Source organism: Pelophylax lessonae, assembly GCF_965119305.1.
Source record: "Pelophylax lessonae genome assembly, chromosome: 3".
In the NCBI taxonomy this organism is placed as follows: domain Eukaryota; kingdom Metazoa; phylum Chordata; class Amphibia; order Anura; family Ranidae; genus Pelophylax; species Pelophylax lessonae.
This window is the reverse complement of record NC_138770.1, coordinates 321,521,157-321,534,677: the sequence shown is the minus strand read 5'-3', so window position 1 is coordinate 321,534,677 and position 13,521 is coordinate 321,521,157. Positions and strand designations below refer to the sequence as shown.

The 13,521-nt window shown below is 41.3% G+C and overlaps 1 protein-coding gene across 8 annotated transcripts in view; it reads right to left on the bottom strand.

Moving 5' to 3' along the window:
- DLGAP2 (DLG associated protein 2) overlaps positions 1-13,521 on the bottom strand; it is a 1,392,398-nt gene that overhangs the window by 190,554 nt on the left and 1,188,323 nt on the right. For 6 of the 8 annotated variants that reach the window (XM_082249548.1, XM_082249549.1, XM_082249547.1 and 3 more), the window contains 2 exons: positions 11,732-11,879; positions 563-622 (listed from right to left, as the gene is read on the bottom strand). In XM_082249548.1, the coding sequence (XP_082105674.1) occupies positions 563-622; positions 11,732-11,879 (208 nt within the window). The remainder of the gene's footprint in view (positions 1-562; positions 623-11,731; positions 11,880-13,521) is intronic. The other 2 variants (XM_082249550.1, XM_082249554.1) reach the window with 1 other exon arrangement.

The window sequence follows — 13,521 nt, the reverse complement described above, 5'->3', positions numbered from 1 at the left end:
AGGGGACTGGCTGTGATGCATACTTCATACACAGAATTCTGTCATTGCAAACATCAAGAGCTCTATCCGAGCATGCTGTTACAACAATGAATGCAAATACTAAATAATTAACAAAAATATGAGGTCCATCAAATCTGGCCTCCATTTTACATTGATGCACAATGAATGTGGCACAATCTTGCCTTAAAACATTTTGATAACACTTAATGTAATGGTAGAACAAGACTGTTTGCGTAAAGTGAACATTTTATAACTTCCTTTAAAAATTGTATTTTTGGATCCTGATCAAAATTGTACTTTTAGAAAAATTAGACCGTGTGGACTAAATTTAGACATTGGAGGCATTATTTGCAAAAATTGCATTGTTCAGAATTAGCAGTGTATTTTAGTATGATGTATGTAGTCATTGCCTCAGAGGAATGTGCAATAGGCTACGCTGCTTTCACACAGCAGTGAAATAAGATCATCACAGCTGCAGAAAATGAACACAGGTGATGTTCTAGATTTGAAAACAGTGAATTAAAGATTTCTCCTAGCCTGGGAATATACAGGGTACTGCCACCTTGAGCTCAGGATAATCCTTTGAGGTAAAGCATTCTTGAAGACTTTCAATGAGGAAATCCTGTAAAAATAAGAAGAAAACACGTTTTGTTAGTTGCCACTGAAGATTAACATGCACATTTTTTTAAGATACTCCATTGTTCCAGAATATTCACTTCTTTGGCGATGATCAAGAATTTTTTTACAATTCCCTAAAAAATAATGTGTTCATATTAATACTACATGTGATTGTTTCAATATCAAGCATCACATCTTAGTTCCAGAGTAATAGTTATAGGCAGCACTGGCATAGAAAGCAAAGTTGGATTAGTGCCGGTTTCCACTAGTGCGACTTGCTGTGCGACTTGACACATGTCAAGTCGCACAGCAAGTCAAAAGCCATTGATTTAAATTCGGCCCGTTTCCACTGCCGCGACTTCAGTTGCGGCGACTTCAAAAGTAGTTCGTGCACTACTTTTGAGCCGACTTCAGTGTGACTTCCCCCTATAATGAGGGACAAGTCGCACTGAATGCCGCAAGCAACTTTCACTACGAAGTCGCGCTAGAAGTAGCACAACTTCGTAGCCGCGGCAGTGGAAACGGAGCCTTAGTCTACTAGGCCAGTGTTCTTGAAAGTGAGGAATGCATGCTGGTAATCCTTCCTCTAGGTATCCATGGAAGCTCAGCATGTAAAGATAGACTGAACAGAGAATGTAAAGCTCAAGATCTACAGTATATCACTCTGCTCCCATTTTAGTGTGTTAGAGGCTATGTTTTCTCTCATGTTCTAGCTGAGGCACAGTCAATAAAGAGACTGTGACTTCAGGACAAAGTGGCAGTGTCTGTGCAAAGGGAGCATGCAGCCCTTCACCACAACTTCTTCTACATACTCAGGCTGTGAAAATACCACATCCAGGGTAAGGGGGAGCATATGACCTCCCATTTAACGGTGCTCAGATAAAGCAGCCAATATGTAGGCCCAAACACTACACCTGACTGTGGGGGTGAAGTCACTGCTTCCTCTATTGTTTAGCACTAGCTGAAACTTTGGGTTTTAGTGTAAGCAGTGTTAAAGAAAAAAAGTGGCTAAGGAGCACAGACAAGGTGAGTGTCAATGGGTTGGGGGGAGCCTTGGCACAAACCTTGACACTTTGACCTGAATAGACAAGATGACAGTGCCTCTATAATGTAAACATGTCATCATTTTAATCTTTAAAACCATTACAATAAAGTAAAAGCAGCCATTTGAAGTGCCTATAGTATCATAGAAAAGTGAGTACACCCCTCACATTTTTGTAAATATTTTATAATATCTTTTTCTGTGACAACACTGAAGAAATTACACTTTGCTACAATATAAAGTAGTGAGCGTACAGCTTGAATAACAGTGTACATTTGCTGTCTCCTCAAAATAACTCAACACACAGCCATTAATATCTAAACCGCTGGCAACAAAAGTGAGTACACCCCCTAAGTGAAAATGTCCAATTTGGGCTAAAAGTGTCAATATTTTGTGTGGCCATCATTATTTTCCAACACTGCCCTAACCCTCTTGGGCATGGAGTTCACCAGAGCATCACAGGTTGCAATAGAGTCCTCTTCCACTCCTCCATGATGACATCATGTAGCTGGTGGATGTTAGCGACCTTGAGCTCCTCCACCTTATGTTTGAGGATTCCCAACAGATGTTCAATAGGGTTTAGGTCTGAAGACATGCTTGGCCAGTCCATCACCTTTACCCTCAGCTTCTTTAGCAAGGCAGTGGTCTTCCTGGAGGTGTGTTTTGGGGTCGTTATCATGTTGGAATACTGCCCTGAGGCCCAGTCTCTGAAGGGAGGGGATCATGCTCTGCTTCAGTATGTCACAGTACATGTTGGCATTCATGGTTCCCTCAATAAACTGTAGCTCCCCAGTTCCGGCAGAACTCATACAGCTCCAGACCATGACACTCCCACCACTAAAGGCAAGACACACTTGTCTTTGTACTCCTCACCCGGTTGCCGCCACACACACTTAATACCATCTGAACCAAATAAGTTTATCTTTGTCTCATCAGACCACAGGACATGGTTCGAGTATTCCATGTCCTTTATCTGCTTGTCTTCAGCAAACTGTTTGTGGGCTTTCTTGTGCATCATCTTTAGAAAAGGCTTCCTTCTGGGACAACAGCCATGTAGACCAATTTAATGCAGTGTGCGGGGTATGGTCTGACCACTGACAGGCTGACCCCCCACCCCTTTAACCTCTGCAGCAATGCTGGCAGCACTCATACATCTGTTTTCCAAAGACAACCTCTGGATATGATTTCTTTTGTTGACCATGGCGAGGCCTGTTCTGAGTGTAATCTGTCCTTTTAAACCGCTGTATGGTCTTGGCCACTGTGCTGTAGCTCAGTTTTAAGATCTTGGCAATCTTCTTTTAGCCTAGGCCATCTTTATGTAGAACAACAACTTTTTTTTCAGATCCTCACAGAGTTCTTTGCCCTGAGGTGCCATGTGGAACTTTCAGTGACCATTATGAGAGAGTGAGAGCGATAACACCAAATTTAATACACCTGCTCCAGATTAACACCTAAGATCTTGTAACACTAATGAGTCACATGACACCAGAGAGGGAAAACGGCCAATTGGGCCCAAGTTGGACATTGTAACTTGGGAGTGCATTCACTTTTGTTGCCAGTGGTTTAGACATTATTGGCTATGGGTTGAGTTATTTACACTTTTATACAAGCTGTACACACTGCTTTACATTGTAGCAAAGTGCCATTTCTTCAGGGTTGTCACATGAAAAGATATAATGAAATATTTACAAAAATGTGAAGGGTGTACTCACTTTTGTGAGATACTGTATATATACTGTTTTTTGGTTCCTAAGTGTTATTCTAAACCCCCAGGACACCCCCTTAAAGTGTCACTGAACCCAGGACCCTGTATTCACTATATCTGGTCTCTCACAGTACACAGAAAATGGGAATGCAATAGTTTTAGTAAATATAAACTGCCAAATACTTTTTCCCATCAGCAGTTTGAACAGTGTTGTGACTTCTTTCAGTGTCTGGTTAAAGCTTGTTGGAGGAGTCTTCATACTGCTCTATCTGTCCTATGAGGATGCAGGAGCCCTGACCCACTGTCTGGACAGTGCTGATTGGCCCTGTGCTGATCACATGCACTCTCCCAAGAAAAAAAAAACAGCAGTACACACCAAACTGAGCATGTGCAGCTTGTTCCCTACCCTCTGTACTATTTGTAGATGAATTGGGGACACTGAAAGAAGATAAGGATCAGAGGAGACAGGATCAAACAGCCTTTTTACACAATGCAGAGGATTAACCCCTTAGCATCTACAGTTGGCATAGCAAGTATGCTTTACTGCACATACAGACTGATTTTACTGTTGTGAGTTTAGTAAAGTTTAACTAAGGGTGCAATTACAGATAGTATTTAGACATGACATACGTTATGAATGAGATGCATAGTTAGCTACAGCTGCAAGAAAAAGTATGTGAACCCTTTGGAATGATATGGATTTCTGCACAAATTGGTCATAAAATGTGATCTGATCATCATCTAAGTCACAACAATAGACAATCAGTCTGCTTAAACTAATAACACACAAAGAATGAAATGTTGCCATGTTTATATTGAACACACCATGTAAACATTCACAGTGCATGTGGAAAAAGTATGTGAACCCCTAGACTAATGACATCTCCAAGAGCTAATTGGTGTGAGATGTCAGCCAACTGGAGTCCAATCAATGAGATGAGATTGGAGGTGTTGGTTACAGCTGCCCTGCCCTATAAAAAACACACACCAGTTCTGGGTTTGCTTTTCACAAGAAGCATTGCCTGATTTGAATGATGCCTAGCACAAAAGAGCTCTCAGAAGACCTACGATTAAGAATTGTTGACTTGCATAAAGCTGGAAAGGGTTATAAAAGTATCTCCAAAAGCCTTGCTGTTCATCAGTCCATGGTAAGACAAATTGTCTTCAAATGGAGAAAGTTCAGCACTGCTGCTACTCTCCCTAGGAGTGGCCGTCCTGTAAAGATGACTGAAAGAGCACATCGCAGACTTCTCAATGAGGTGAAGAAGAATCCTAAAGTGTGAGCGAAAGACTTACAAAAGTCACTGGCAAATGCTAACATCCCAGTTAGCGAATCTACAATACGTAAAACACTAAACAAGAATGGATTTCATGGGAGGATACCACAGAGGAAGCCACTGCTGTCCAAACAAAACATTGCTGCACGTTTACAGTTTGCACAAGAGCACCTGCATGTTCCACAGCAGTACTGGCAAAATATTCTGTGGACAGATGAAACCAAAGTTGAGTCGTTTGGAAGAAACACACAACACTATGTGTGGCGAAAAAGAGGCACAGCACACCAACATCAAAACCTCATCCCAACTGTGAAGTATGGTGGTGGGGGCATCATGGTTTGGGGCTGCTTTGCTGCTTCAGGGCCAGGATGGATTGCTATCATCGAAGGAAAAATGAATTCCCAAGTTTATCAAGACATTTTGCAGGAGAACTTAAGGCCATCTGTCTACCAGCTGAAGCTCAACAGAAGATGGGTGTTGCAACAGGACAATGACCCAAAGCATAGAAGTAAATCAACAACAGAATGGCTTAAACAGTGGCCCAGTCCTGACCTCAACCCAATTGAGATGCTGTGGCATGACCTCAAGAAAGCGATTCACACCAGACATCCCAAGAATATTGCTGAACTGAAACAGTTCTGTAAAGAGGAATGGCCAAGAATTACTCCTGACCATTGTGCACATCTAATCTTCAACTACAGGAAACGCTTGGTTGAAGTTATTGCTGCCAAAGGAGGTTCAACCAGTTATTAAATCCAAGGGTTCACATACTTTTTCCACCTACGCTGTGAATGTTTACATGGTGTGTTCAATAAAAACATGGCCACATTTCATTCTTTGTGTGTTATTAGTTTAAGCAGACTGTGATTGTCTATTGTTGTGACTTAGATGATGATGATTAGATCACATTGTATGACCAATTTGTGCAGAAATCAATATCATTCCAAAGGGTTCACATACTTTTTCTTGCAGCTGAGCTATATAGCTGGTAAACACTGCAATAAACCAATCATGTTAACTCATCATTATGCCTACTTAGTAAAGGCCAAGAGTAGAATGTATATAATGTACAGTATATAAGCTATAGTAACTCCTCTTTTTAAAACTGAGTTCCAAACAAACAGCTAAATACACAGTTTTAATACATATATGTGAGCTCTCATATCTGTTCTCATTCCAACGAGCATAACAAAGCTTTGCAATCTCTGAAAACTCTGCAAACTACACTGCAAATGAGCAATACAACTTGGTTAAGACACACCCTAGCCTATGAATGGAAAATTAAGCAGCATCATATTAATGAAGTCAAGTATCTGGTATATGTTTATATTAGTAAGGTTTCAGTGCAGGGGCATCACTAGCGCTGGGCACTTGGGGCATGTGTCCTGTATCTTTCAGCTGGTGCCCTAAGTGCCAAGGCCAATCAACATGTTTGCTTGCAGATGCACTCTGCAACCACACCTGCCAAGTCAAATAAATAGATCATTGAGTCAGTGTAATGTGTGTGTTAAAAACACCTGCATCCACCTAATAGAGCTGTGCTGTGAGCTGCTTTGAGGTCCCTTCCTTACATTGAAAGGCGAGTTGTGAACCATCAACGGGAGAAGTTTTTGAAGAATGCAGAGCTGTGGATGGGGGCTGCTAGGTGCAGAGGTGAGTGCTGTGGATGGGGATGTGGGCTTGGTGTAGAGGTGAGTGTTACACATTGGTATCTGATTGCAGAGGTGAGAGCTGTGGATTGGGACAGGTGCAGAGCTGATAGCTGTGGATCTATAGGCTTTTGAGTACATAGTTGAGAGCTGTGAATGGGGGGCTGGGTGTATAGATGAGAGCTGTGGATAGGGAGGGGGGACGCTAACTGCAAAGTTGACAGCTGTGAAATGGGGAGACGGATGCAGAGGTGGGAGCAGTGGATAGATGAGTTGGTTGCTAGGAGCAGAGGTAAGAGCTGTGGAATAATGAGAGTGTGCAAAAGTAAGAGCTTTGGTAGGGGTGAGCTGTGGACTGGGTGCAGGAGTGATGTGGAATGAAGAAAGGGGGGGCAGAAATAAAATGTACAGGGAGTGCTGATAGGAAATGTGAAGAAGGGAGGCAGAGGTGAGCTGTGAATTGGGGGTGCAGAGGAGGTTGTGGAAGGGGTCACAGAGGTAATTGATGGAAGAGGGGTGCAGAGGTAAGCAGTGAAAGGTTACTTTTGGAGCTTTTGTTTGAGGAAATGGGGAGAATTTTGCTTGGGAAGGAGGAGGGAGATTTGCTGGAGGACAGCAGTACATGCAGAGTCCAGTTTTTAAAAGTATGTAATGTATGGCATGGCATACAAGATGAAGTGGTCAAGATTTTCTAAAGTACAGGCTTTTTACACTGTGCTGAATGTTTCATACTCCCTGTATTCAGGAGTATAATACATACAGACTAGTGTAAAAAGAATAGGGGTCAGGATTATATAAAATTTAGCACAGTATACTGGAGTAGTGGTCAGGAGTCCCTGGCTATTTAAAAATACAGTGCTTCTTTAGGTATGCTCAGGCTAAAGTGTTATGTCTATATTCTGTGTGCAAAAAAAGCCATTAAAATGTAAAAGTTTCAGTTTTTAAAAGTGATTGTGCTGAGGTTTACACAGTAGGTGTTTGTGAGACTCCTGCTTGTAGCACAATAAATAAAGCGCATTTTGTAGGGATAGAACTGTGGGATGTATGGGTATGTGTCTATGTGAGGCTATGTACTGTGCATACAGTGAGTAAGCTTGGGTTCTATTTAGGTATGCACCTTTAAGCCCCCACCACTGTAAATGCAGTGAGGCCACACTTACCATTTGCCCAGAGGTGCCCAGATCTTTCAGAGTCCTAGCAATACTCCTGTTGGTAATGTTAAGTGTATACCATTCTGCAGCAGTGCCTCTCCCTCTATCTTTGTAAGTGCTGCTATTAGAACAGGTTCAGACAATTTTTCCAGTTCTGTATAAAAATGCATCTGATGTCTTTAAAGTGATAAAAAAAGACTCACTTTTTCCCTTAAATAAAAAAAAGGATGTCATGCTTACCTGCTCTGTGCAAGGATATTGCACTGAGTGAATCTTACCTCCACTTCTGGAGTCCGCCTACTGGCGTTCTCCCCTCCTTCTTGTTACAAGTGCCCCCTCAACAAGCCGCCAGCTATGAGAGTACCCATAAGGGCACGTACCCGAGCCATGCTGTGTGTGTCTAGAGACACACACAGAGCGGTTTGGCCATGCCCTCCACTCTCTCCTCACAGGATTTGACTAACAGCAGCAGGAACCTGTGAGATGAGGAAGAGAGAGCAACGGTACTGCAGATGAGCACAGCGCTAGATTGAGAGAGGACTCAGTGGAAGGGTTTTTACCTTAATGCAAAGAATGTATAATGTAAAAACCCTTTTGACTTTAAAAGCACTTTAACCTAGAGGAGTACACAGGAATTTAGACATATGATGCACATCAATACTGACAATTGTATCTCAAAACAGTTTGTCCCTATGCTCCTTCATGAGTTTGTTTCCAACAAACCTATAAAGATATAATGGTCAGTCAGATGTACACAGACTATTTTCTAGTGTTGTGGTATTTCTGGATTATATAAACTCTTGCAAAAGGATTTTAATATATTCTATTCAAGAAAATGTAGAACTCTATGGAAAGTAAAAGTAATCATTTGCAGTGGAGCTTTACTTGCACTGCAAGGGTTAAATACTCCTTTAAGTCTAGGTGACTGGAAAAAAAAAACAGTTTTTCTTATCTGATTCTCTTATAAAGGCACCTCTTTGCTGCTAGACCAGTCCCTGCAGCCTCTTCTTTTCTATGCTCTCGCAGTTGCAGGTCCTCTAATGTCATCAAGTCCAATGCAGGATCTAGGGCCCTACATCAGAGAATAGGGGAGCACTGGCTGTCAGGCAAGCAGGCATCAACTAAGAAAACTCTTTTTTTCTGTCCCCTAGACCTAAACTAGCAGTTGCCCATGTAAAGTGGGGGCAAACCCACTACAAGAGAGAATTTTTTCTTTCTCCATAATTGGGTTTTAACCACTTTAGCCCCAGCCCTATTTCGGACACTTTTTGTTCACAAGTTAAAACCAGTATTTTTTCCTAGAAAACTACTTAGAACCCCCAAACATTATATATATTTTTTTAGCAAAGACTCTGGAGAATAAAATGTCGGTCATTGCAAAATTTTTTGTCACGCGGTATTTGCGCAGCGGTCTTTAAAACGCCATTTTTTTGGAAAAAATTTGAAAAATCACATTTCACTGCATTTAAAAAATACTAAACAGTAAAGTTAGCCCAATTTTTTTGTATATTGTGAAAGATGATGTCACACCGAGTAAATAGATACCAAACATGTTACGGTTTAAAATTGCGCCCCCCCGTGGGATGGCGACAAACTACGGTCAATAGAGATCTCAATCTGCGACGCTTTAAATTTATTTAACGGTTACCAGTTTAGAGTTAGAGTGTAGCTCTTTTTTTTTAATTATTGCCCACGCTCTGGCGATCGCGGCGATACCTCACATGTGTGGTTTGAACAGCGATTTCATTTGCGGCTCGACTTGCGTATACGTTTTTTTTTGTGCGCGAGCTAACGGTGACGGGGACGGCTAAATTTTTTTTTTTTTTTTTTCCTATTTATTTTTTCTTTTTTTTTAAACTTTATTACAGGTTTTTTAAAAAAAAAAAAAATCTGATCACTTTTATTGCTGTCACAAGCAATGTAAACATCCCTGGTGACAGCAATATGTCGTGACAGGTACACTTTATGGAGGGATCGAGGGTCTAAAAGACCCTAGACCCCTCCACTACACTTCCCTGTATGCAAAACGCCGAAAACGGCATTTTTGCATACAGCCGTTTTTCAAATCTGCCGCCTTTTGCAGCACAGTAACCCGGACGTGACGTCATGGACGCCGCCTCCGGGTTACGTCATCGGAGACCCGATCGATGCCGTTTCCGGCATTCATCGGGACTCCATCCAGCCGGCGGACGTGCCGGCTGGGTGCTCGGGGCTCCCGGTGGGACGGTAGCCCCGAGCAAAGCCGCGGAAGGCGGTGGGAGGGGGGGGACGTCCCCTCCCGCCCCCCCGGGTAACGATCGAGCGGCTCCCGAGCCGCATCGATCGTTACCGACGGAAAGCCGACCGTCGGCTTCAAACAACGGTACCGGGATGATGCCTCTAGCTAGAGGCATCATCCCGGTATAACCACTCAAAGTCAGCCGACGTAGAGGTTACGTGACTGGTAGTAAAGTGGTTAAAGATTAATTAAATTTTCCACATTTTACCATTTCAAAATAAGTTTCAAGTAAAAATTCCATCAACCTTTTGCTGACCACCCTATAGCCGAATGATGGCTACAGTGCAATGGCACATTTCCGGGTATGCGTCTATCCATGTCCTCCCAGAACCCTGCCTCACCGCGCACCCCCAGGGCTTCGGACACACATGATCACAGATCGGGGTAAAGAGCCAACCATAGAGGCCCTTTACCACATGATCAGCTGTGTCCAATCACAGCTGATCACAATGTAAACAGGATTTTCTGGTTATTAGCATTGCTCTCCTTACACTGACAGCATGTGAGGAGAGGAGAGCCGGTAAACAGCAATCCACACAGGGGACATCTACATTGCTAATCAGTGCCCTGATGATCAGTACAGCCCAATCAGTGCTGCCTTTCAGTGCCCATAAGTGATGCCTGTAAGTGCGAACAAGTGTAGCCTGTCAGTGCCCATCATTGCTGCCTATCAGTGCTCATCCATACTGCCTATCAGTGCCACCTATCACTGCAGCCTAAACAGTGCCTCCTCTTTTTTTTTTTTTTTTTTGATTTTCAGTCTTTTTTTATTTGTTGAGAAAAAAAAAACAGCAGTGATTAAATACCACCAAAAGAAAATTCTATCTGTCTCAAAAAATGATAAAAATGTAGTTTGGGTACAGTGTTGAATGACAGTGAAATTACCATTCAATGTGCGGCAGCACTGAAAGCTGAAAATTAGCTTGGGCAGGAAGAGGGTAAAAGTGCTCAGTAGGCAAGTGATCAAAGGGCATCTATTTTGGCCCTGGGTCAAATTTGGTTGTCTATGAGGTCCCCCCAAAGTATTTTTATAAATCATTCCCAGCGTGAACTGCACACCTAATGTTTGATAGGTATTTATTCATCTGTATTTTATGGAATTTATCCATCATTTTATAGGAGCATTCGTCCTAGCCCCCCATCATTTCTAAATAGGAATCACCCATCACATTTGATAAGATTCACCCATAAGGAGTGAAATACAACATATTAAATAAATCCCAATAACAAAACAGATTTGCCCAACACATTTAAATTCCATAAGAGTCATCCATCATTTTTAAATTCAACAAGATTCGCCAATCAACAGTCATATACAACATAATAGAGGGATTACGATAACATAAGATTCGCCCATCAGCTGCCCTATTACCCAATGGTATAAATCCTCTTTGAAAATGATGACTGACTGGGAAAATCTTGTTTGGTATTGGATTTGCTCTATTATGTTATATGCATCTGCTGATGGGTTAATCTCATTAAATTTGAATGTAAAGGCTTCCAAGAAAAAATAAGTCACAAAATAATAACATATAGGAGCATATGAATTATAAAGACATAAAAAGTTGTGAGTTTTCAATTGGAATTTAACCCATTGCCAGGATCCTGCACATTAAGTGCGCTCTGGTGCCAGAGACCAGTAGGAGGAACTCTTGTGCATTTGTACTCTTGTAAGCCAGAGTCCTTCCTATCAACTCCAGCTTATTAGTTGTTGACCATAAGCGGTTTGTGACAACAGAGCAATGCATATATGTGGAAGCTGGGCCTTAATGTGCTCCCGTAGTGCTGCTGCATATTTGCATTATAATGTTGTAATGTTCCCGCTAAACTACATTTTTTCTTTGATCATACATATATGCTGATAAAATTCATAAGAAAGCTAAAAATGTTAAAATGAGCAGCGGGCAGTGATAATGTCTTACCGACCCCAAGCGAGTTGACTCAGCCTGTGAGACCTGCATACACAGCACAATATATATTAATAATAGGGCAAAGATAGCCAGTGCTCTACCTGACTGACACAGCTGGCCTGGCTAAGCGTACTGACAGCTCTCATGTAGCTCTGGTTCCTTGAACGAAATTTTGGAGAATTGTAGTTTCCTGATGGGTCCAGGACATGTCCCGCAGGCATTTCACTTGCTGCTTGTAGGTAACTCTGGCTACAAAACACAAAAGACAGTGTTGGAAGATTCTTAATAAGAATATTGTCCCAGATTAGGTATAAAAAGTATTTTTATTTTTTTATCAATCCTCTTGTCTCGGTACATCTATATCAGATACATTGCTAAATACAATTGTACAGTCTCTGAAAATTTCATTTATGTATTTAGCTTTGAAAACAGTTGCAGTAGCAATTTTCTTTTTTTATTGTTTAGGAAGGCAAGAACGGGAAGATAAATTGCATTTCGTGTTTAGTATACAAAGCAGTGTGAGCTCAGGTGTGTAGAACTGCACACACTTAATAACCCTGCTTGACAGCTATATTTTTTTTAATGCAAATGCTAGTATAATTTCATTGAAAAACAATAGTAGCTTATGTTCCTTTTAGCTTACAATACATTTATTAAGTCATTTGACTTCCAGGGGGTCAAAATCATGGCCGGCAAAAGGTATGTAAAGTAGCATAGAGATAAATCATTTTGCTAGCCAAAGTTGTTTTTGTTGCTGATATAAATAAATGTGCCGATTCAGTTTTTCCTATAAATGTGCATTCCATTCTGATAATACTTAAATCCTTTATGTATGAACAAAGTGACAAAAGGCTGGACATAGCAGGGAAGGAAGAAAGGAAGTTACTAAGTGCAAGGCATAGGTAGTAGAGGCTCATTTGGTTCTCTAGCCACCATTGTCAAAGGGTTTTGTCAAATCTTTCCTAAACCACTAAAACATAGCTAATATTCTGTACTAGAATCAGGATTCATGCAGTCACTAGGCCCCATATTACATCCAGAGCAGTGAAACAACTTTAACTGCACCAAGAATAACAACCTGGAAAAAGGATTGCAGTTGTAAAATACCCATTTCTGGAGAAGGAGGTTAGCTTTACTCCAGACAAGTATGAGGAGTCATGTCATTCCTAGTAACAAGATTATGCACTTGTGCCCATCTAAAACAAAAATGAATAAAACGAATAGCAGTACTAAGCTAACTACAGAGAACTTTGCAAGTTTTTAATATGTGAACTGCTTGTAGTGCAGGAATAGATAAGTGTCTCTTAAAAAAGATGCCAATTTTTTTATAATGGTTTTCACCTCGGGTGCCATATTTTTTCTGATAAACCATATTGGATCTGTAACTTTCTCTCCTTCCTCATAATGGCGTTCCCTAGTAGACAATGAGCTTTTCCTCTCAGTACAAAGGGTTTTTTTTTTTTTTACTCTTAAAAGAATTCTCTTTTAAATTGACTCAAATGCAGTTCCTCCATATTTAGAGGAATTGGCCAGTTGGATTTCCTCTAATGAGGGAATGCAGGTGATGGATGACCAGTGGCATTGGGCAGCATATTCGCTGCTGTCTTTTTCCTAAAATTATGTGTACTAAGGTTATTTCCTCTTACCGAAATGAAAAGCTCAAGGAAAGGAATTTCATAAGGATGGAAACTATAAGTTAACCTAGTATTTCTGACATTTTCATTCAGTGGCACTTTGGAGCCCTTCCATACCATCAGTACATTATTGATATATTCCCAAGCTGAAACATGGGCACAATACATTGATGAAGCATACACCAACTGTTCCTCCCACAAACCAAGGTGCAAACAGGCGTATGCCGGTGCCCAAAGGGCACCCATTGATGTACCCT